Source organism: Phocoena sinus, chromosome 16 (assembly GCF_008692025.1).
Source record: "Phocoena sinus isolate mPhoSin1 chromosome 16, mPhoSin1.pri, whole genome shotgun sequence".
Lineage (NCBI taxonomy): Eukaryota > Metazoa > Chordata > Mammalia > Artiodactyla > Phocoenidae > Phocoena > Phocoena sinus.
In genome coordinates, this window is record NC_045778.1 from 12,864,553 (window position 1) to 12,889,910 (window position 25,358).

The 25,358-nt window shown below is 41.3% G+C and overlaps 1 protein-coding gene across 5 annotated transcripts in view; it reads right to left on the minus strand.

Moving 5' to 3' along the window:
* Positions 1–25,358, minus strand: part of SLC16A9 (solute carrier family 16 member 9) — a 69,118-nt gene that overhangs the window by 20,470 nt on the left and 23,290 nt on the right. The window contains exons 2-4 of one of the 5 annotated variants that reach the window (XM_032609174.1): positions 17,420–17,652; positions 14,253–14,775; positions 2,082–2,225 (exon numbers count right to left, since the gene is read on the minus strand). The exons of 1 other annotated variant lie outside the window; for it this stretch is intronic. In XM_032609174.1, the coding sequence (XP_032465065.1) occupies positions 2,082–2,225; positions 14,253–14,280 (172 nt within the window). In that variant the 5' untranslated portion in view covers positions 14,281–14,775; positions 17,420–17,652. The remainder of the gene's footprint in view (positions 1–2,081; positions 2,226–14,252; positions 14,776–17,419; positions 17,653–25,358) is intronic. 3 more of the 5 variants (XM_032609172.1, XM_032609173.1, XM_032609175.1) reach the window with 3 other exon arrangements.

Below are 25,358 nucleotides of genomic sequence, written 5' to 3' on the forward strand. Positions count from 1 at the left end.
AAAAAATTAAATTCTTTCAGACTTGACTCAAACCAACCATCTTGCTGGAATTTGTCTCTGAAGTATTTAAACACCAAAATCCTGAGCCGCAGTGTCTGTGTCCCTGCCTGGGTTGTGTCCGACTCAGCTGTGCTTTTCCCTTCGCTGCCACATGTAGCAATGAGATCTGCTCTGTTCCAGTCTTTTCCTCTGCAGCTTCTCCTCCTGTTAATTAGCTGTGTCAGCGCTGGCAGGCAGCTCTTCCTCCACCCTAATATGCTGTGTTCTAAGAATTTTGCCATCATTTCTGAACAAACGTCATATAGGTGGTACTATGGAGCTCATGTCTAGAAAACTGGCTCTTAACATACGTTTATCAAATGTGTTGTGACTTTTCTGACACTAAAGCAAAAAAAACATGTTGATCAGGAATAATTCATTCTTTTATTTATTTATTTATTTTTGTGGTACGCAGGCCTCTCACTGTTGTGGCGTCTCCCGTTGCGGAGCACAGACTCCGGACGCGCACGCTCAGCGGCCATGGCTCACGGGCCCAGCCGCTTCGCGGCATGTGGGATCTTCCCAGGCTGGGGCACAAACCCGCGTCCCCTGCATCGGCAGGCGGACTCTCAACCTCTGCACCACCAGGGAAGCCCTAATTCATTCTTTATATAAAATGTTTGAAACTGTTTAGCCTTTTATCGGGATTTCATTTGGAAAATAGCAATCTTTCTACAGATTTATAACTTATGTTCCTCTGATTATAACCCAAATCATTTCTTAACCCTTTTTAAGCAAATATTCAATTACATTTCACTGTATAATAGAGTGGGCATAATAGTTTTATGATCTAAAATAAAATATTTCATTCTCTCTATGCGACTAATATACTTTTCTCTTTGTTCAAAATTGAATATGAAAAACTAGGACAACTTCTGCCTACACTGTATTTCAACTGTTATTCCCTCCAATTGTATATGATAACATTGGTGTATTACTAAAAAAATTCTAATTCCTAAACATAGAGGACTTACATAGAGGATACATTTGAAAGTGATTATTTGATTTACAAAATAAATTTTTATTATTTAAAAGAAAAAAGAATTCAGTTCTTTCAGACATTAAGAAGAAACTTTGAAAGTCGGAGTCTTTTAAAAATTCCCCACCAACAGCGCCTAGGGATCCTGAGTCTGGTGATGTTTGACATTGAATACGATGAGTACAATACATCACAAAAGCATTCCCCCCAAAACTGCCAGTGCTCTCAGGCCCTGAGCCCTGGACCCTTTCCTCTTCTGTAACCAAGATCATCATTAATCATCCCCACCACTCAGTTCTCTTCACTCATGCCTCACCTTTAACAAAAATAATCATTATTATTACGTGCTTTAAACTCTGCTTTGTACTTCTGCTATCACCTTGTGGTTGGGGCCCTGGTGACAGGTGCTGTGGAACAGCAAGGATGTTTAGAACACCAACAGTTCAACAGAGCCCTAGCTTAACCGCCCAATAGGAAAGGGAGCATTTCCTACATCAGTGAGAAGTGGCAGGTGTCAGTGACATCTAAGTTGCATGCTTCTCTCCCTCTTTTCCTTTTTTGTGCTAGAGAGACAAGTGCTGAAATAAAAAAAAAAAAACTCCCCATGCCTTGCAAGGAAACAAAATGGGCATTGTTAAAACACATTTATCGAGCTTCCCTGGTGGCGCAGTGGTTGAGAGTCCACCTGCCGATGCAGGGGACGCGGGCTCGTGCCCCGGTCCGGGAAGATCCCACATGCCGCGGAGCGGCTGGGCCCGTGAGCCATGGCCACTGAGCCTGCGCATCCAGAGCCTGTGCCCCGCAATGGGAGAGGCCACAACAGTGAGAGGCTCGCGTACCACCAAAAAAAAAAACCAAAAAAACCCCACATTTATCCTTTGAAGTATTTTGATTCACTGAGTGGACGTTTTACTAAAGCAACAATTTTTGGTAAAGTGGTTGCCGAAAGTGAATTATTCCTGAGCATTTTCACTCCTTACATTAACTGAATAAGAAACGTCACACGGGTAAAACATTTAACTCTCAAAGCTCAGAAAAGCGTCACGGGGACCAAGTTTCTTACCTACAACAATGCCATAGGAAAAAAACAGAAAGTAGATATTGGGGGCAAAACTGCTCAACATGAGGCCTCCTGCCACCATGAAGCCACTGAAGATTGTCACGGCTCTTGCTCCAAAAGATGAGACACACAGGCTGCACACAGGACCTAAAATCATAAATGAAACCTTCACTTATTTAACAGTAACCTCCTCTCCACATCCTATCATCCATCCGAAATTTAAAATAATTCCATTGTAAAACAACAACAGCAATAATAAGCTACTGTGTGTTCACTATGGGTTGGACACCCTGCTACTTCACATAAACAATCTCCCTTCATTATAATCTCACTGCTTTCCTGGGAGGTAGGTGCTTTCGTTATCCTCGCTTTTCTGATAAGGAAATTAAAGTGTCAGAAGAGGAAGGTCACATAGCTAAGAAATCGGGGTTCTGGAGTCAGATTTTATTAAATTTTCAATGAGAGTAACAGCGGCAGCCACCCTCAGAGTAACAATTATGAAGTAAAAACCCAGGCCATCTGGCTGTTGAGTGCATCACCTTAACCGCCACACTTTTCTGAGGATTTTGGTCTCCTGTACTTGCCATGCAACTTTTCTACCCAGAGCTCCTATCCAGCACAAGGCCAGTCATATAATTGATGGTAAAAATAAACTAAGATTGACTCAATGCTATCCACAGCATCCTTATAAAGGGATGAAGCGAGGGTAGTTACTCCCTTCCTAGAGAAGATTTTGGCAGGTGGGGCAAATGCCTCTACCCTACCCACCCGGGCACGACTTTGTCAGTATCACTGTCCTACATACTACATGTAACCTGGAATTTGGGGAAGGAAGTGCACTGTTGACTGACAGGTAAAAGGGACCATTACCTGGACCAGTTCTATGTGGAAGTGGGCAACTGCTCATGTACTGGGATTTAAGTGATAGTGAAATTCTCTCTCACTACCACTGTTACCTTGACAGTATCTACAACTACGGAGCTTAGCATATTAGAAATAAAAGGACATGAAGGGTTACTCAGCCCAGTAGTCTTATTTACATGGAAGGAAACCGAAGCTCAGAAGGGTTGTCCATGCCATGGTTAGAAGAAAGAGCCCAACATTTAAAAGCAAAGAGAAACATCTTAATTGAGTTCACAACAACCTTTCAAGGTACAAATCATTATTCCCAATTTTTAAAAAGCATGCTCACCAGAATGGCAAAAGGCAGGCAACAATAAGTGTGAGCAAGGATGTGCAGCAATCACAACTCCCATAAACTGCTAGCGTGATCTCCCAAAGCGGAACACAGCGCTGTATGACTCTGAAGTTCTACTTCTATGTACACCTACACCAAACGTCATGGACATAAACGGTCATAGCAGAACTAGTCATAGTAGCCAGCACCCACAGATCCAGATGTTCCTCAGTAGTGGAAGGTATAAGTAGATTCTGGTGTATTCATACAATGGACTACCATATGGCCATGAGAATGAATGACCTACAGCTATACACAGTAATGCAGGTGTATCTCACAAATGTATGTGGAGTGAAAGATACGACAAGAAAAAGTACACATTGTGTAATACCAATCATAAGAAGTACAAAAACAGACAAAATTAATCTACAGTCAGAAGTCAGGATAGGGGGTCTTTGGTAGGGGGTAGGAAGCTATAACCAGAAGGAAACACAGCCCAACCTCTAGGTACTGCTAACGTCCTGTTCCTGGATGTGAATGTGCTCATTACATGGGTGTGTCTGGTTTGTAAAAACAATTCACTGAGCTATACTCTCATGATATGCACACTTTTCTGTACATATCTTAAAACATTTTAGGAAACCTCAAATGGAGAGATAGTGTCATCCATCCACAGTCTCACTGTTAGCAAGTGGTGGAGCCAGGATCTGATGATCCCAAGCCCGTTCTTACCAATAACAGAGAGTCTCCTAAGCACGTATTTAAGACCAGGTTATGACCACTGAGATACCACCAGCTTTCAATGCCTAGAGCCATCCCACATTCCTCCCTGGTCATGAACTGGCCCCTGTCATTTCAAGCCCTCTTGTGTGAGCCAATATGGAAGAGCAGACTGATATATTTACATGACAGAGGGGAATAGTCTACTCCAGTGTTTTAGGAGGAAAATCCATTTGAAAGACCAAACTTATCTGACAGTTGAGCTATGTGTATACCCAACGAGAAACACTTAGATACTTCAAAAATAGAAATGATTTTAAGTTTCATAAAAGGATGTTGACATCATAAAGTCATGACCCTTCTATGTTGTTTACCAAATTGTATTGACATTGACAGTCAGTGTTTACAAATTTAACAGGCACATGGAATTGAAATAGAGATTGTTACTGGCATACTTGAAAAGTTTCAAGTTTCATTCTCAAAGCAGGACTTTAAATTTATGCTCCTTAAGGCATGTTAACCCTACAAGGAAACTCAAAGTTTGGGAAGATGGGGGTGGGGTGAAGGGTAATAATTTTCACAGCATGTACAACCAAAACAACTATTTTATAAAATGTATAACATTATCATAAATTTTGTGATAAATTCTTAAATCATGTTTGCCTAATACATGATTCTTTGAATAAAATTAAGCCTAAGGAAGAAATGAGCAGAAATTCTTTGACAGATGAAAACAGCAAATTGAAAACTATTTTTTTTTTTTTTTTTTTTTTGCGATACGCGGGCCTCTCACCGCTGTGGCCTCTCCCGCTGCGGAGCACAGGCTCCGGACGCGCAGGCCCAGCGGCCATGGCTCACGGGCCCAGCCGCTGCCGCGGCATGTGGGATCCTCCCGGACCCGGGGCACGAACCCATGTCCCCTGCATCGGCAGGCGGACTCTCAACCACTGCGCCACCAGGGAAGCCCTGAAAACTATTTTTAAAAAACTTCTCACCTCACACCTGTCTGGCCTTTATCAAAAAGATAACAAATAACAAGTGTTGATAAGGATGTGGATAAAAGGGAACCCTCATGCACTGTTGGTGGGAAGGTAAACTGGTACAGTCCCAACGGAAAACAATATGGAGATTCCTCAAAAACTTAAAAATAGAACTACCATACGATCCAGCAATTCTACTCCCGGGTATTTATCCAAAGAAAACAAGAACACTAATTTGAAAAGATATATGCATCCCTATCTTCACTGCAGCATTATATACAACAGCCAGGATATGAAACCAACTTAAGTGCCCATCAATAGATGAATGGATGTGGTATATATATACAATGGAATATTACTCAGCTATAAAAAAAGAATGAAATCTTGTCATTTGTGACAGCATGGATGGACCTAGAGAATATTATACTAAGTGAAATAAGTCAGACAGAGAAAGACAAATACTGTATGATTTCACTCGTATGTGTAATCTAAAAAACAAAACAAATGAAAAAACATATTTACACAGAAACAGAGTCATAGATACACAGAGTCAGAGAACAAACACGTGGTTGCCAGAGGGGAGGGGCATAGGGGGAAAGAGAAATAGATGAGGGAAATTAAGAGGTTAGAACTTCCAGTTACAAAATAAATGAGTCACAGGTATGAAATGTACTGTGTGGGGAATATAGTCAAAAGTTATGTAATATCTTAGTATGGTAACATACTGTAATTACACTCATTGTGGTGATCATTTTAAGATGTGTAGAAATATCAAATCACTATGTTGTGTACTGGAACTAATATAGTGTTGTAAGTCAGTTATACTTCAAAAACAAACAAGCCAACAAAAAGGCTCATAGAAAAAGAGATCAAATTTGTGGTTACCAAAGGTAGGGGATGGGGGAGGGGGACTTGGATGATAGTGGTCAAAAGGTATAAATTTCCAGTTATAAGATAAATAAGTACGGGCTTCCCTGGTGGCCCAGTGGTTGAGAGTCCGCCTGCCGACACGGGTTTGTGCCCCGGTCCGGGAGGATCCCGCATGCCACGGAGCAGCTGGGCCTGTGAGCCATGGCCGCTGAGCCTGCGCGTCCGGAGCCTGTGCTCCGCAACGAGAGAGGCCACAACAGTGAGAGGCCCGCGTACCGCAAAAAAAAAAAAAAAAAAAAAAAAGATAAGTAAGTACTAGTGATGAAATGGACAACATGATAAATATAATTAACACTGTTGTGTGTTACATATGAAAGTTGTTAAGAGGGTAAATCCTGAGAGCTCTCATCACAAGGGAAAACATATTTTTTTCTATCGCTTTAATCTTGTACCTATATGAAATGATGGAGGTTCACTAAACTTATTGTGGTAATCAATTCATGATCGATGTAAGTCAAATCACTGTGCTGTACACCTTAACCTTATACAGTGCTGTATGTCCATTATATCTCAACAAAACTAGAAGAAAAAAAATTCTCTACTTTCACACCACCACCTGCTGCTTACTTAGAGGAAAAAATCTTCATGTCAGAGGTTAAAGACAAAGAATTTTAGAGCTGAATGGGGCCTTGGAAAGGGTCCAAAGACCTCATTTAAAAAATGATGAAACTGTAGTTTAGAAGGATCATGTGATTTGACCAAGAATCCATAGCTAATCAATGACAGGGCTAAGGCCAAAGTCAGCCCAGCATTCTTCCCAATTGAGATGTATTTCCATTGGCACCTTAATGTTTTTCTAGAAATATCAATTTAAAAAACACCTATGTACTTTTGTTAATATCTTACAGCCCAAGTAATTTTATGAATTTACAGAAGATGAAAACATGAGATTTATGTTCATTTTGGTGTTTAAAAGTTTAGAGCAAACTATTTTATTCTCATCCTCAGAACCAGGGTATTTCTAGACTTGATTTACACAGATTTAAACCACAATAGCCCCAGGTTTCATCAATAACAATTAGGGCAAAGTATAACTGGAAGTGACCAGTGAGTCACATCGACAAAACTGACACATTTATGTGTTTAGCTCTTCCTAGTAACAGGCAAGTTCTCCAAGATGATAAACCATAGATTACTCCTCAGCACTCCTCATCTGAATTACTCAGATTCATTAAATCAAAGGACTACTCTCAGGGGAGATTTCTTATGAGGCTTCAGGTCTTTTACTTTGCAGAAGGGACCTTTGGAACAAAAGGTACTTAACTTGTAATATGAACCAGTAACTCCACTCCTTGGAATCTATAAAATTTTAGAAAAAAAGGGAGAGAGGAACGTCATCACTGGGTTGCCAATTTTCCTATTTTGACAAGTAAAGACATTTTTTAATGTAATAACTATCTATTATCACTGTCATTTCATTAAAGAGGAAGAAGGAATATTTTAATAAGGAAATAGTGAGAAGGATACAATTTCAGCGTAAAACGGAAGCCAGTAAGAAGTTACACACACACACACACACACACACACACACACACACACTACATATCACTGCCTTTATATTCATTTTGTTTGTTTATTTGTTTGTTTTGTAATGTATCAGTCTGGTTTTAGAGTCAGGATAATTTTAACCTTATAAACGAGTTTGAACAGTGTTCCTTTCTAGAAACTGAGAATGACCTCTGGGCAAAGGCTAGTGAAGAAATGAGGACTTCAGTCCTACAGCCACACAGAATTGAATTTAGCTAACAACCTAGTGAGCCTTAAAATGGACTTTCCCTCAGTCTCCGGATAAGGGCCGAGAACAGCTGACACACTGATTTTGGCCTTCTGAGACCCTAAGCAGCGTACCCAGCCAAGTCTGCCAGACTTCTGTCCTGGAAAACGGTTATAGAAATTATAATTTTTCCTTAGTATACAAATTTAAAGCTTACATTGCCCACTAATCACAACTTTGGCTTAATGAAAAAAATAATATATTATTTTCATTATCAATCAGTTCAAAAGATTGCCTAATTTTCCTTGTGTTTTTTTCTATTTGAGGATTTTTATAAATAGGTGAAGAAATTTCCTAAAAAAAAAAAAAAGAAGATAGTTACACACACACACTACATATCACTGCCTTTATATTCATTTTGCCTTTCATAAAAAGTCTTCTTGAACTCACGGTTGTATGTGTATTGGGGTTTAGGGGCCATTATTACTACCTTCTGCCTGGGTGATTAATCTTGATTGGTTGGATGAACTGAAAATGCTAAGTAGCAGAGCTAGCAATCAGAACAGAAGACGGGTCTGAGGATGGCAGGTGGCAGGTGGGGCGCTAAGACGTATGCAGGGCTCTTAAAAGATATTCCATTCTCCTGCATAGTAGCCTGGCAACATCTTTGGCACAATGCTGACACGTTCCCTCAAAAAAGGTAAGAACCTATATATTAGGGAGTAACTCTATAAACCAAGGGTCTCCAACCTCTGGGCCACAGACCAGTACTGGTCCTGAGGCCTGTTAGGAACCAGGTGAGTGGTGGGCGAGCGAGCACAGCTTCATCTGCCGCTCCCCACCCTCACATTACTGCCTGAACCATCTCCCACCCCATGGAAAAATTGTCTTCCACGAAACCAGTCCCTGGTGCCAAAAAGGTCAGGGACTGTTGCTATAAACCCAAGTGATGAATGAGGAACGAAAGGAGGATGCGGTCGGACTTTCAAGCCTTACAACCTCTTAAATACAAAACGAAACAAAAACATAAAATCATTTGTTAATGGTCATCTGCAAATCAGACTGATTGATATCATTCTCAGCCAATGAGGGGAATTAAATGAAGGAAATGAAAATGAAAACTCTTGCGGAAAAAGTGTTTTGTTATGATCAAGGGTGAATTAGAAAATGAGAAGGATGAGAAGATGTGGTACATATATACAACAGAATATTACTCAGCCATAAAAGAGAACAAAATAATGCCATTTGCAGTGACATGGATGGACCTAGAGCTGATCATACTAAGTGAAGTAAGTCAGACAAAGACAAATATCATATGATACTGCTTTTCGTGGAATCTAAAAAATGGTACAAATGAACTTATTTACAAAACAGAAACAGAGTCACAGATGTAGAAAACAAACTTATGGTTACCAAGGGGGAAAGGAGGGGAGGGATAAATTGGGAAACTGGGATTGACATATATACACTACTATATATAAAATAGATAACTAATAAGAACCTACTGTATAGCACAGGGAACACTACTCGGTGTTCTGTAATGACCTATATGGGAAAAGAATCTAAAAAAAGTGGATATATGCATATGCATATGTATAACTGATTCACTTTGCTGTACAGCAGAAACTAACACAACACTGAAAATCAACTATACCCCCCAAAAAATTATTTTTTAAAAAAAGAAAGAAAATGAGAAGGATGAGCTGTTCTAAGGAAGTCAGAATGATGTACACGTTAAGGGATGAAATTGTTTCCTTTAGCCCTTCAGGGTAATGTGGGAAGAAATGGAGTTAAATTTTTGCTGGCTATTAAAATTAATAGGAAGAATACACATCTTTAAAAGTTTGTTAGTAACATAAATTTAGGTCTGCATTAATCAAACAAAAGAGTAAATATTTGACCATTACCATTCCTTCACTATTTACCAAGCATCCATTAGAGCAGCACTGCTGCAAAACAGAAAGTTAAGGAGGCACACATGGAATTTTAAACTTTCTACTAGCTACATTAGATAAATAAGAGGTAAAATTGATTTCAATAATATATTTTATCTAACCAAATACATCGAAAACATCATCATTTCAACATGATTAAAGAGATATTTTACACTCCTTTGTTTTGTACTAAGTCTTTGAAATTCACTGTGTATTTGTTACACTTATAGCACATCTCATCTTGGACTAGCCACATTTCAAGTGCCCAACAGCCACATGTGGCCAGTGCTTACTGTACTGGACCACACAGCACTGGAGTCCCATATCATGGTAGATAAGGACACAGAGAAGAAGACGCAAAATTTCTGACCTAGACCAAAATGCAAAACAAACACATATCAAAACCTAAGGCCATGGGCAATAAGCACAAAAGAAAGGTTCAGATCATGTGTTTGGGGATTTCAGAAAAGGGAGATCACCATGGGCCAAAGAACTGAGCCTTGAACTGGGCTGTGAAGTATTGTCAAAAGAGATGAAAATACATTCTCAATGGAGAGAAGAGAATTATAATGTGGTTCTCCAAGTTGTAATTTTTATAAGACAGCTTTGGAAAAGAAATTATTCCCTTTGGGAAAGAAATCAACTTCCATGCACTTCTCTCTCCCAGAAAGTTTCAGAGAGTTCCCAGAGTGGTAGGATGGCCAGGCCTACTGTCATAAGTATGCTGACGGTACAATGAGAAATAAATTATAGCAGTAACCAGGCTGTGTGCTTGTAGCACTGCAAGGATTTCCTAAGACAGCAGATTGATTAGGCCCACGAGTCCTATCCCTCTACTTACAAGGCGGGGAGCCCAACAAACTGGCAGGTTTCTCACTTCTTACTCCCCCCCCCTTTTTTTTTTTTTAATTTTTGGCCACACCCCGCAGCATGTGGGACCTTAGTTCCCCGACCAGGGAGGGAACCCGCGCCCCGCACTGGAAGGTGGAGTCTTAACCACTGGACCGCCAGGGAAGTCCCTGAGACCAGGAATTTTAAGTTCATCTTCCTGGGGAAGAAAAAGGCACTACTACAGAACCACACCCACTCAAATCCTTGCTCTCAAGTATACCGATCACCTTGCTTATCGGTTGCTTTGGTGTATCATGTACATTTGCCTTCTTCAAGTCAGCAAAACCTGCCAAGATTCTCACCAAACCCTAGACCTGCCTAGCACACTGGGAATGGGCCAATGTAACAGCATCCTTGTAGGAGGCAGGAATTCAGTCCTACGCAATGAGTTAACAGGGGGTAAAACCGTACAGACAATGCTGAAAGCCAGCTCTGCCAACACTCACAACTCATGCGGCAAGCCTGTTGGCTACTGACTCATTATATTAACCCGGAGATAGAGGTACTGACTCATTAGGGATTTGAAGATCTTTGGAGGAATTAAAGACAAAAAAAAGAGAGAGGGAGGGGACTGTTAAATCTATCTGGAGTACAAAACTACAGAACAAAAGATCTCCCTGCTGTATCAGCACCTCTGTGGTCAGAAAAATGGTCCCACCCTTCTCCTTGAATGTGAAGCATAATACCAACCAAAGCGTGCCTTCTCCCAACTTAAAACAATATAAGGCCATGATCGCCCTTTAGTTCAGTTACCTTCCATTCCTTCTGAATCCTTCAGGTTTCTACCAGAGAAACTGAACCAGAAGAAGACTTCCATTAAGAGATTTATTGTAAGGAACTGGCTTACGTGGTTTTGGGACCTGGCTAGGCAAGGACAGCATCCACAGGACTAGGCCTCAGGAAGGGCCGATTGGAACTCTCTCCCACAGGATGAAGCTATAGCCGTAGGCTGAATTTCTTCTTCTGGAAAAGCTCATTTCTACTCATAAAGACTTTCAGTGAATTGAATCAGATCCACCTAGATTATTTAATATAATCTCGCTTACTTCAAGTCAATTGATTATGGACTTGGAGCGCATCTATAAGATACCTTCACAGTGATACCTCCATGAGTGTTTGACTAACCGTGGAATGCAGCCCTAGCCAAGTAGACACAGACTATCACAGCTCCTAACACATCACTCCTCCTGCAGCCAAATGTACTCTACCAGACTGCATCACCTGCAGCGCGATGCCAGGGCTTTGCATACGGGGACTCCGCGTGGACTGCCCTCTCCATGCCCATGCCTCTGGCCCAGCCCACCCTCCCCTCTGGACCACTTCACAGCCTATCTCTATAAAACTCCAGAGACTGCCTTGTTCTTGCTGTTCTTGGTATTTGTGGTGAAGTCTCAAGGCATTACTACCCTTTTTTTTTGTCTCTGCCCTGAGACTCTAAATCCCTTATAGCAGAGATGATGTCTGGGCCTCCCTAACACACAGGAGAAGAGATTCTCTGAGTGTGCGTGATGACGGTGTATAACTGAGGGAGGCCGAATCCTTGATATTCAGCTTTCTTCATCCTAAGGATCATCTGGAAAAACAATTCAGATGAGAGGTCTACTTCTTAGTATTTTCTCAATTACTCAAGTTTCAAAGAGAAAGAATTAAGGTTATAAAGAGTATAAAGTTAAGAATTGCATGTCTTTCCGCTATTCTTAGCTACTGTCCAAATCTGGGTTTGTTAAAGACAATGGGTGGGCCTTTAAATTCCAGATGCTTAGATACAATCTTGACAGCTCTCCCTCCTGCCCATCCCCCTAGAAATGTCTTTGTCTTTCAGGCTGAAGGGTCCCTTTCTTTTTTTTTTTTCTTTGCGGTACGCGGGCCTCTCACTGCTGTGGCCTCTCCCGCTGCGGAGCACAGGCTCCGGACGCGCAGGCTCCGCAGCATGTGGGATCTTCCCGGACCAGGCCACGAACCCGTGTCCCCTGCATCGGCAGGTGGACTCTCAACCACTGCGCCACCAGGGAAGCCCGGTCCCTTTCTTTTGCAGATTCCACAGTTTGGCTGGGACTGCCTGGGAGAGTAATTTTATTTGTGGGGGATCGTTGTTCTTTAATAACTAATATTTGTTGAGTACCTACCATATGCCGAGCACCATCTCAAGTATTCTACATGGCAATCATATAAGGTAGGTACTTTTATTTTTTATTTGTTTATATTTTTGGCTGTGCCGCGCAGCATGCAGAATCTTAATTCCCCAACCAAGGATGGAACCCATGCTCCCTGCAGTGGAAGATGTGGAGTCTTAACCACTGGACAACCAGGGAAGTCCCAGGTAGGTACTTTTATTATCTCCAATTTAAAGATGAAGAAACAGACTTAACAGGTTAGAAAAACCATTGCTTGGGTGTCAATCTTTGTCTCCTTTTTTTTCCAATCTTCCTCTTAGACAATGTGTTCATCTTGGGCAGGTCACTAAACCTTAAGGACAATAATGCCTATTTCAGTGTGTTATTATGAGGATCGACCAAGATCAAGTAAGTAAAGGTGGCTGGTATTGAGCCAGGCACACAAGGGGCACTTTTTGGGTTTTTGGGTTTTTTTTTTTTTTTTTTTTTTTTGCGGTACGCGGGCCTCTCCCGTTGCGGAGCACAGGCTCCGGACGCGCACGCTCAGCGGCCATGGCTCACGGGCCCAGCCGCTCGGCGGCACGTGGGATCCTCCCGGACCGGGGCACGAACCCGCATCCCCTGCTTCGGCAGGCGGACTCTCAACCACTGCACCACCAGGGAAGCCCAAGGGGCACTTTTTGAACTAAAGGGACAAGTACATGAAAAGCAGACTTTGTATGTTGCTTAGCAAATGTACCTCTGCTGTGCTTACTCAATTATAAATCTCCAGAGGTCGGATCACAGAACTAGTCAAGGACGACACCTACCAGGCCTTCTCTGGACAAAACTGGGTAAAGAAAACAAGTCATGTTCCTCACAGCTACGATATGGCTTGCTGCATCAGAATCACCTGGGTAACTAGTTAAAAAGAAGATTCCTGGGACCACCCTCCGTCCCCACCTCACAGCACCGATGAGTAAGAAACTGGCTTTTTAGACAAGCTCAAGTAATTCATATATACTCCTGATTTTAAGAGCAACTATCAAAGATGTATTTATGTAAATATATAATACATATATATATAAATCAAAAAGGATGCAAAGATGTCCGTTTATGTGTTTATTCCCCAGAATTGGGGCCACTGGACACAATTTGTCACGGTTTACATGGCATACACAGTGACACATTCAAGCAGACAGAAACCTACAAGAGTTCCCTTTATAAATATGTCAGCACCAATATACATTTGAGAATCATCAAGGAGTGCAAGACTGCCATCTAAGCAGAGAGGGCTTAAGCCAGTGGTAGCTCCCAACTGAAAATCACTTTGGGGGCTTGAAAAAGATTCACGTATGTGGGCCCCACTGCAGACTGACTGAATTAGAATGTCTGAGGGTCAAATCCAAGCATTTACATGCTGAAATCTTTCTACAGATGATTCTGATTATCTCCCTGGTTAAGAATCACTGACAATCATGATGAGATGTACTTTTCCTATTTCCAAGGTAGGACCGGATCCGATCCGTTTGTTTTCGTGTAGAAGAAAGTTGTCCACAAAGTACATGATGAATGTGGCTCAAACACCGCTAGACGCCCTCTTGCTAATACTGTATTACATAGCTTTCAGGATTTGTCCCTTCATTTATGCTATGAAGAGCCAAGGGAAGCCGACAACACAGATACTCAGTGGCCACTAACTTAAGTGCACACAGGCATGTACACAAACACACACCCGTAAGTCTTAGCTCTCCAGTCATCATTTTTTTCTCACTGCTTCCTCATTCTGGAACCCTTTGGTCTCCGTATTCTATGTTTATCTGCAAAAGCTCTGATTAGCTGCTTCGAGGGTCTTCTCATCTAGCTGAAGACACTGAAGATAAGTTACTTGCACGAGGTCCCTCAGCTACAGGGTGGTACAGCCAGGACTCAGATTAGCTCTGACTTCAGCCCAACACTCCTCCAGTACTTGTTCATTCCCTGGACGTTTGCTGGGATGCTCTCTCTCTCCAGCCCATCAAGCGGGGCTGGCCTCGTAGGCACGCAACCAATGCCGCTGCCCGGACTCAGCTCTGAGAAGGGCCGTGCACTTGGTCTGCTGCCCTGCTGCTGCTGTCTTGAAATTCTTAACTTCTGTAACTGGAGTCCTTGCATTTTCATTTTGCACGTGGTATTGCAAATTATGTAGCTGGTCCCGCCTACAAGTGAAGGGAGCTGCTTGTGGCCCCTGAGACAGACTGGTCCATCCACTTAGGAACCTGCAGAAAGTGGAGAGCTGCAGTTCAGTTTTCAGAGCCTCAGCATCGGCTCTGACCACCAATACCCCATCCATCCCTAAGAAGATCTCAGCTTCCCTGAACACCTCAAACCCTCAAGTCTTACCTGGACAGACTTCCTGAAAAACAGCTTTGTTCTCCAAGTATGTGCTAACAGAGAAAGCATTTCAATTACCCTTTGACCTGTGCTGGAAGGCAAGGTAATTGAACTTCTGTTTAACTTTGTATTTGCTAATAGAAACGATGACTAATTGGGACTTCCCTGGTGGTCCAGTGGTAAAGAATCTGCCTTCCAATGCAGGGGACTCAGGGTTCAATCCCTGGTCGGGGAACTAAGATCCCACATGCCACGGGGCAACTAAGCCCGCGCACTGCAACTACTGAGCTCTTGCGCCTCAAGGAGAGAGCCTGCGTGCCGCAAACTACCGAGCCCATGTGCTCTGGAACCCGCACACCACAACTAGAGAGCCCACGCGCCCTGGAGCCTGCCCACTACAACTAGAGAGAGAAAACCTGCTGCTACAACTAGAGAGAAGCCCGTGCCACAAAGAAGAGCCTGCACCACAGTGAAAGATCCTGCATGCCTCAACAAAGATCCCGCATGCCGCAACTAAGACCCGACACAGCCAAAAAAGAAATGACTAATTGGAGAACATTTAAAAATTCTCTTCTCACCAGATCATTTTCTAAAAATTATATTCTCAAACATATCAATCATCATCCACTTGTACTTTGACAGCTTTACAAACAATCCACATTTTGAAAAACTCTTTCAAACAAATCTTGGCAAATGTTTCCTGCTTTTCTGACGCTTATAATGACAGTGTTATTTTCGTTTGTTTAGTTATGTTTAGTTCTCTTATCTGACGTGGCCACATGATCCAGCATTGTTTTTCAAGTCTTGTTTTTAATTTAACAAGTAATTCATCAATTGGAAGCAACTATTTTTGTTTTGTTTTGTTTTAAGAAGTCCCCTTTAGTGATCAGGAAAGATAACAGATTTAAAAGAAGGAATGGCCAATGCATTTTCTTTGTAAATCATTTTAGAGTTGAAAAATACCTTATAAATCACCACACTCACTGTCCTTATTTTCCCCATAAGAATAGAGATTGTGATTTGCTCAATGAATCATGTAAAGGTCATAGCTCAAGATAAGACTCCAGGGCTACGTCTTAGCATATCTGTTCTTTTTAAAAAATTTTTATTGGGGTGTAGTTCACTTACAATGTTGTGTTACTTTCTGCTGTACAACAAACTGAATCAGTTATACATATTCATATATCCACTCTTTTTTAGATCCTATTCCCATATAGGCCATTACAGAGTATTGAACAGAGTTCCATGTGCTGTACAGTAGGTACTTATTAGTTATCTATTTTATATATAGTAGTGTGTATACAGCATGTCTGTTCTTCACTAGTTCCAAGTACGTTAGACTGATGATCACTAAATACTACTGCAGAGCTCAAACTATGACTCCAGAAACTGAAGTGCATATGATTTTGTCCTTAAAAAAAAAGCCGCTCTACTGTGCTGTCTAAAGATGTTAAGAATCACTATTATATCATACTTGATAAATGTTTATCAAGAATATTATTTTTGGGGCTTCCCTGGTGGCACAGTGGTTAAGAATCAGCCTGCCAATGCAGGGGACACGGGTTCGATCCCTGGTCCGGGAAGATCCTACATGCCACGGAGCAACTAAGCCCATGCGCCACAACTACTAAGCCTGCGCTCTAGAGTCTGCAAGCCACAACTACTAAGCCCGCGAGCCAGAACTACTGAAGCCCATGCGCCTAGAGCCCGTGAGCCACAACAAGAGAAGCCACCACGATGAGAAGCCCTCGCACCACAACTAAGAGTAGACCCCGCTCGCTGCAACTAGAGAAAGCCCACGCACAGCAACGAAGACCCAACGCAGCCAAATATAAATAAATAAATTAAATAAATTAAAAAAAAGAATATTACTTTTGGAGACATTTTATGAAGGTCACACAAAATACATCACATACATCTTACACATAACACTATATTTAAATCCTTAATGTCATTATCATTGTTGAGAAGGGACTACTCTTTGTCATATCAAATTTTTCTTAAGAAAGTGACACAAATGTAGGACATGCGACCTGATCACGGTGTATCCGAATCAGAGAGGAGTAATTATGAATCATAGAGGAACTGTTCTCAGGACTGCTGAAAAATATTTGGTCCTTTGGTCACCAGCGTTCATCACACATACCTGGATCACTGCCCTCATACCCTTGTATCTTTCTTATTTGTGGAAATGTGTGTCTCACTAGACTGAGCCTCTTAAAGGCAGAAATGATGTGTTTGCCATTCACCCTTTCATATCCAGCATCCAGCACACTGCCTGGCACACAGTAGCAAATAAATATATAAAGGAATGAATGAATGGACAATTGAATCTCTGATGGAATTCCTGTATTGTCACATAGATTTATGACAGTGAAAGAGTGGTTTATAATCTCAGTGAAGGCAGCAAAGTAGGTGCTATACTTTAAAAAAAGAAAACAGCCTCCTATGTCTTGCACAATGTGAATAATGCAGCAAATGTAATTAAATGATTAATGAGTGAGGAGAAGCATAAGTTTCTCCACTTACTTGCAAGCAAGCCAACTCCACTTGCAAGGGATCCGACCCAGGCTGTTTTTCCCTTCCCTTCACCAAAGGCATCCAGCCATTCTATGTACAAGACGCCAACAGCTAGCGGAGATCCGTAACACAAAAACTGAGTAAAGAGGGAGGCCAGTACAATCACCCAGCCCCAGCCACCGTCAGGTGGCTTCTTAAATTCCATTGTAATGTGAGATCAAGGCGGTGTTTCTCTGTAGGTCCTAAGCAAAAACAAAAAGAAAAAAAGAAGAGCATATTTAGAGTGTAGCGAGGCATGGTATTTTAGATTAAAAATATCTCCTCCCAAATTGAAACATAAAATAAGTTCTCTCAAAATATAAGAGGAAAAGGATAAAATATCATCGATATACCAAGTTAACTTTAAAATTTTGATTTCTGATTTGAATAAGTAATACATCCACATGTTTCCAAAAAGATGTTTTTTATATCATAAAAAGGATAAATTCGGAGTTTGGGATTAACATATACATACTACCATATATAAAATAGATAACCAACGGGGACCTACTGTATAGCACAGGGAACTCTATTCAATATTTCTGTAATAACCTAGAAGGGAAAAGACTCGGAATCACTGCCGTACACCTGAAACTCACACGACATTGTAAATCAACTATACTTCAATTTTTTAAAAAGGCATAGAGTGTAGAGTGTAAAGTCTTCTTCCCAAACTTGCCCCCGTTCACCAGGTTCCCACCCCAACCCAAGCACAGGAAATCACTGTTTTTGGTTTCCTGTGGCACGTTGAGTTCCCCAGGACACACTCTTACTTATGAGCAAGAGGAGGTTTACTAAAAGTGTTCTCTTTCTATGGAAGACACCAGACAGCAGCAGGAGAAGGTAAATTACCATGCAGCTTAAGGAAGGGGATTTCTAAAGCTGGTTGACACTTCAGAGTTGCCCTGAGTTGGGGGTGGGAAGCTGGCCCTTCACACGCCCATGTTGCTAATTCACTGATTGCAGGCCACCCCAGAAGGGGGCATGACCTCAGGTGAGGTGACTCTCTTCAAAAGAGGCAATCATTACCCATGGGGTTTGTTCCCTGAAGGACAACTGTCAGCAGCCCTTCAGCTGCTTCAGCAAGAAATCTTTCATTCCTAAGGGGGTCTGGAGGCAGCACATCACAATGTTCACACTCGATTATCCTTCCAGAGTTTCTTTATGAATATGCAAGCAAAACCAAGAAAATAGTCTTAGATTTCCTATTTCAACAAAAAGTGGATATTGTACATTCTATTCCATGCCTTGTTTTATTTGCTTAACATCCTCGGGAACGCTTCCCTATCAACACATAGAGAGCATCCTTAGTCTTCTTTCTTAAATACACACATATGGCTGTATACTTGTTTGTTTGTTTTCCTTATTGAATAGGCAAAACATTCACATGGTTCAAAAATGAAAAAAAATGACAACGAATATACAGTCTCCATCTACCTAGTTCCTACCTAACTTCCATTCTCTCCACCAGTAACCAATGCTTCTTGTTTCTTTTATATCCTTCCAGAATTAATTTATGAGTACATAAGTTAACTCATATACAGATTTCCCCTAATTTTTTTTTTTTTTTTTTGGCGGTATGCGGGCCTCTCACCGTTGTGGCCTCTCCCGCCGCGGAGCACAGGCTCCGGACGCGCAGGCCCAGCAGCCATGGCCCACGGGCCCAGGCGCTCCGCGGCACACGGGATCCTCCCTGACCGGGGCACGAACCCGTGTCCCCTGCATCGGCAGGCGGACCCTCAACCACTGCGCCACCAGGGAAGACTTCCTCTAATTTTTTACACACAAAAAAATAGCACATTATATACATTGGTGTGTGTCTTGCTTTTTTTCACTTGACAAATACCTTGCAATGCATACATAGTAACCTTCCTCATCCTTTCTTTCTGCTACATTGTGTTCCAGTAATTCTTAATTGTTTAACCAGTCCCCATGGCTTCCAATGAAAAACAATGCCGCAGTGAATAACCTTACATACACATTTATCTTCCTACATACCTGTCAGGAATTGCTGAGTCAATTACAAATATACATTTGTAGCTGTAATTAGCATTAGCAAATTGAGTTCAAGGGATTAAACGGATTAAAGGGATTTAGCATTAGCAAATTGAGTTCAAGGGATTAAACGGTGTGTTGTGAAACTTCTCGATTTTTGCCAATATGTTCGCTTTAAAACAGTATTTCATTATAGTTTTAATTTGCATTTCTCAACATTCTCTGAATGATGTGTGTCGTTCCATAGGTGAAAAGCCATTTGTAATTCGTATCTAATTCTTGGGAATATATGGGTGTTTCTGGATTTTTCTTTCTGTTCCACTGATCTGTCTATTCACTCACCATACCACATTTGTTTAACTACTAAGTCTTTTTTCTTTCCGGCCGCGCCACGAGGCTTGTAGGGTCCTAGCTCCCCGAGCAGAGATTGAAGCCGCGCCCTCGGCAGTGAGAGCGCAGAGTCCTAACCACTGGACCACCAGGGAATGCCCTAAGTCTTTTAAATATATTTTAAGTCCCAGTGGAAATAGTTCCTTCCCTCTCTCTCCATCATTGCACACCTTTTCAATATTTTCTTGGTTCCTCTTGTTTGTTTACTTTTTATATGAACTTCAGAATCCGTTTGTCTGCTTCTAAAAGAAATCTGATGGTGTTTTCATTAGGACTGAGTTAAATTATAAATTGATTTAAGGAAAAATACTCCTTTGATGATGTTGAATCTTTCTACCTTCCATTTCATATCTTTCCATTTGTTCAAGTCTATTTTTGTGTTCTTAGTGTTTAAAATTTTCCCCAACATTTCTTTTTATTTTATTTTTATATATCTTATCCTTTTTGCTAATATTATAATTGGGCTTATTTCTTTGATTTGTTTTCTGTTTGTATATGTAAAAGCTATTAATATCTGTATGTTAATTTTGGACTCCACTACCTTACTATAAAATCTCTTGTTTGAAGTAGATTTTTGCATGATTCTCTTGGACACATACAATCTTTAATACAATACAGTTATATAACCATCTACAAACAGTGGTAGTTTTACCCCCAACTTTGGATTTGTACGCGTCTATCTAACTTCCTTCTTTTGCCTTTGCCTGGGACAAGCATCTAGAATAACGTTAAATAATAAGAGTACACATCGTTGTCTAGTTCCTAAATTCAATGGGAAAGCCTTCAAGTGTCATGGTGCTGCTTCCGAGGCTGCGATAGATATATTTCACAAAGTTAAGGAAAAAAGTCTCTACTTTTGAGCGTTATAATAAAGTTTTGGGTTTTTTTTTTTTTTTTTTTTTTTTTGCGGTACGCGGGCCTCTCACTGTTGTGGCCTCTCCCGTTGCGGAGCAACAGGCTCCGGACGCGCAGGCTCAGAGGCCATGGCTCAAGGGCGCAGCCGCTCCGCGGCATGTGGGATCTTCCCGGCCCGGGGCACGAACCCGTGTCCGCTGCATCGGCAGGCGGACTCTCAACCACTGTGCCACCAGGGAAGCCCTATTATAAAGAATGTTTATTAAACTTTTCTGAAATGCATTTCCAGTGCATAGGGAGATAATTATGATTTGCTCCTTTTAATTTTCAATATAACAAAATCTGTATTTTCTACTAGTGAATGATACTTGAATCAGTAGACTAAATCCTCCCTGGTTCATGCCCTACTTTGATTATGTCAGTCTATTTGAGGGAGGGTTAAATTCATAAGTGAGATTTGTCTCTTTTTGTTTTTACTTTTGACTAGGTTTTGGTATCAAAATGATATTTTAAAGGAATTTGAAACATTCATTCTTTATAAGTTCTGAAACAGTTTACATGGCAATGGATTTGGAGGCCCAGGCCTGAACTTCCTGCCCCCAACAGGGCCTCCCACTTAATCCTCACCTCCCGTCTCTCTTCACCATGCCAGGTTTACAGTCAGGTTCAACAGCCTTCTTTGTGCACAGATTTTTGCCAAACCATCCCCTTGGCTGTAGTTTCATCAGATAATAGGTAAAGAGAGTAGGAATATCATTCATCCATTCGTGCATATCCCTAATTAGATGGTGAGGCATGTGGCTACCTTAAGAGAGTCATAGTTACACCCATCAATTTACCTGAGCCTCAGTGAATTTCTCTATTTTGACATTCAAAGCCCTGGGCAAAAATCACGTCACCACCTGCCATAGGATTTTGTACGAATTTACTTTCAATATTTCATAACTGAAAACTGAAAGATATTACAATCTGTGCACAAAAGTGTGGAGTATAAAATCCAGTCTCCCAGAACACATGATTGTGTTAGCAGACAGAATACTCTAAACTTCCAAATATCGAAACCCTCTGAAGTGTTCAGATATGCCCCTTCATCAGAAGTTTACTCTCTCCAGTACCTACTCTATTGTAAAAGTAAATAATAAAATTCTGTTCCTCCTAATGACAATGTAGTACTCTGAAATTCCTGTTTAGAATACCTTTTAAAGAAAAGACAGCCTTAATTTCCTAAACTAGATAATATATGATAGCAATAGCCAAACACCTAATGAGACTAAAAGACTGTATAAAAACAAATGCATAAGACACTGTCCTTCATTTAAATCTTCAAATTACAGCACCCCAGGAAAAGTACACGTTTACAAAGCAAAGCACCACAATCATAAATAAAGCCAGTATTTTCTGGAGGGCAGGGGGGAAGGCAGTGAAAGGGTGAGGAACATCTCCCTTGCCAGTTTGCAAACTGAAGTAGACAGAAATGCCTTTATACACCAAGTACCTTTGCCTTGCTTTGTTTTGCTTTTGCCTTGCCTCGGGTGACATTTCAACACATAGGACAGAAGCCAGAGAAATTCTTCTCACAGTAAATATTTGGGAGAGCAAACCTTTGAAATACAAAGCTTCCATATATATCAACTTAGACTAGAAAGACGACTTTTTATAAAGAGTTGGCTAAGAGCTTCTGACCTTTAATTGTCACGTAGTTTGAGATACTTGTAGCCTGAAGAGAACATGGTGAAAAATACCATTTAGTGATTTCTGGTTTTCTGTCAGGGCAACACATTTCTCCTGTACTTTCTGCTATTCCTTAGATGTCGCCCACCTGCTAGTTCTCTGATATTCTATGTTCTGTAAGGGGATTTCACAAATAGACTAGCCTTTCCTCCCTGCTGTAATGGTACTCAGTTTCCTTTGGAGCACGTGGATCTTCCTCATGGGTAGATGGTTGGTGGGACTATTAATCAAGGTTCCTTGATCTTGACCTATAGAGTAGAACCTGATCCAAACAAGGCCAGTAGGACCTCTCTCCCAGGATCCTGAATCTCAAGTGAAATCCTCTAATAAAAGAAAAATATTTGGAGTTTATTGATCCCAGTGGTGGTGCATTAAAGAAACCCTCTGTCAGATCCTACTACCTTTGCTCCCTAGGGATACCCAAGCCTGGTTTCTCCAGCCTTCCATTTCATTCTATGAGCTAACATAGTAAATTATTTTGTTAAGTTAGCTGGTATTTGTTTCTTTTAAGTGCAACAGAATAAACATGTGAGTATGCAGTAATTTCAAGTTGATGACTTTAACCATCCATACCCTGCTTGATCCTATTTGGGCAAAAGGTTAAGCTTAAGAGTATAGTCTCTGACCACAAATACAGGAAATATAGATACGCCATACCTTTTTTTCTGAAAATTTCATCTTATTAATCCTCCTTCTTGACAACTTATGATCCAATATGATAAAATGCCTTCCCTGGCATCCTTGTACATAAAAAGTCTAAATTAACTGAAATTTCCACTAAGCCCACTTATCGTAATATTTACAGAAATGCAGTGTTATTTATAAAAATGGAATCTTCATTGAAAAAGCTTTTTGATCACTTTCAATTTAAATTACATTGCACTCAATACCAAAGGAAATCAGAAGGAAGATAAGGCATCGCCCTTGCCATCTAGGAGCTTATAACCCCATTAGGAAGGTAAGATACGCTCACAAGAGAGTATATAGTTAAGTGACACAAAGGTGGGTAGATAGTAAACCTTCAGGAGTCAGAGGGAATGAAAGCAATCAAGGCAGGAGCAGGAGTGGAAGCCCTCACAAAGCAGGTTCGTTCTAAAGAATAATGTAGAGACTCATGAAAGGGGGGCTCAGACAAGAGGATCAAGATTAATATGGGTGTGGAATCAGGAAAAGGCTTAATAGGTTTCGTGTAAAGTGAAGAGGGCAGACCTTACAAGGCTCCCAAAGGAAAATTAGAAATTCCTGAAACTTAACAGGAAAGTGTCTCAAGAAGCCTGTGTTTATAGCCCCAAGATAGGATTCTTTTCACACTTTTTGTAATAAATCCTGGCACTAATAATAACCCATTTATATTATCTAAGTGGTGTGTTTTTTCCCTAGAAAATAGCAAGATCAATAAGTACCAGAACATGTTGTTTTATTCCATGAGTATATTCAAAGGTTTGGGAATGTATTCATATGACTGTATAAAAATATGCTTCTAGGAAACACAGGCATTGTAGTATATTCTAGTACATCCTTTGAGAATTTGGAATCTTTTAACCTGTGTTAACAAATTCAGACTCTGCATGACAAGATATCTTATAAATTTCAAAATTAGAAGCCATTTTGAAAGACAATTTGAACAGCGCTGTAATTTAGGGGTAGTTTTGTCACACGACAGAGTCTGATGGGATATCACAAAATTAACTTTAACTTATAATTTAAGTGTATTTCTTAACTTTAACTTAAAAATTAAATGTATTCTGGAGAGCAGCCAAGATGACAGAGTAGAAAGACCCTGAGCTCACCTCCTCTCATGAGCACACCAATATCACAAGCTCTGCAGAACAGCTATGGATGAAAATGACTGGAACCCATCAGAAAAGATCTTCTACTGAAACCGAGCAGGACCCTGTGCGGCTCCTGGGCACGGACCCTTTCTCTCCCCCATTCCTTGTAGGGAATGACCTCCATGACCTTCCCTGAGCCCCAGAGGGCAGGTTCAAACAGTTGCTAATCAGGAGGAAGGGAGGGGATGCAGAGACAAAGGAGGAGCTGCTAAGAAACAACAGTGCAGCCTTGGGGCAGGGTCCTGGTTCAGCCTGAAGGGATACACATAACAATATCTTTGAGCAATTTATAGAACTAAAGCCCCCAACAAATGGAAGATGTCAGCATTCTTCATTCCAGAGAAGACCACCTGGGACCAGATTAAAGGAACCAGAGAAGCTCATTAAAAGATTACCTGAGACCAGATTAAAGGAGTGCAGGCCCTGTACACATCCTAGTCTTATCAGCAACCCCACACCCTTGAACCCTTGCTATAAAACTCCTCACCAAATCTCCCTGGGTTGGGACACACAGTTTTCGAGGGTGGGACGCCACTGTGTCCCCTTTTGCCTGGCAAAGCAATAAAGCTATTCTTTCCTACTTCACCCAAAACCCTGTCTCTGAGATTCGATCTGACACTGGTGCACAGAGGTCGAGCTTTCAGCATCACTACAACTAAAGACATAAAGAAAGAACCACAGTGACACGGGTGGGAGGGGCAGACTTGTGATGTAATCAAATCCCATACCTCCAGGTGGGTGACCCACAAACTGGAGAATAACTGTACTGCAGAGGCTCTCCCACAGGAGTGAGGTTCTGAGCCCCACATCGGGCTCCCTACCCGAGGGTTTTGCACTGGGAAGATGAGCCCCCAGAGCATTTGGCTTTGAAGGCCACCAGGGTTTAATTTTGACAGCCCCACAGGACTAGCAGAAATAAAGACTTCACCCTTAAAAGGTGAACACAGAATCTCACAGGCACTGGGATCCTGGGAAAAAGCTGTAATTTGATAAGAGCCTGGGCCAGGCCTAACCAGCTAGTCTTGAAGGGTAAATAGGTATGCACCCAACATACGAGCACCTCAATATATAAGGCAAATGTTAACAGACATAAAAGGAGAAATCAA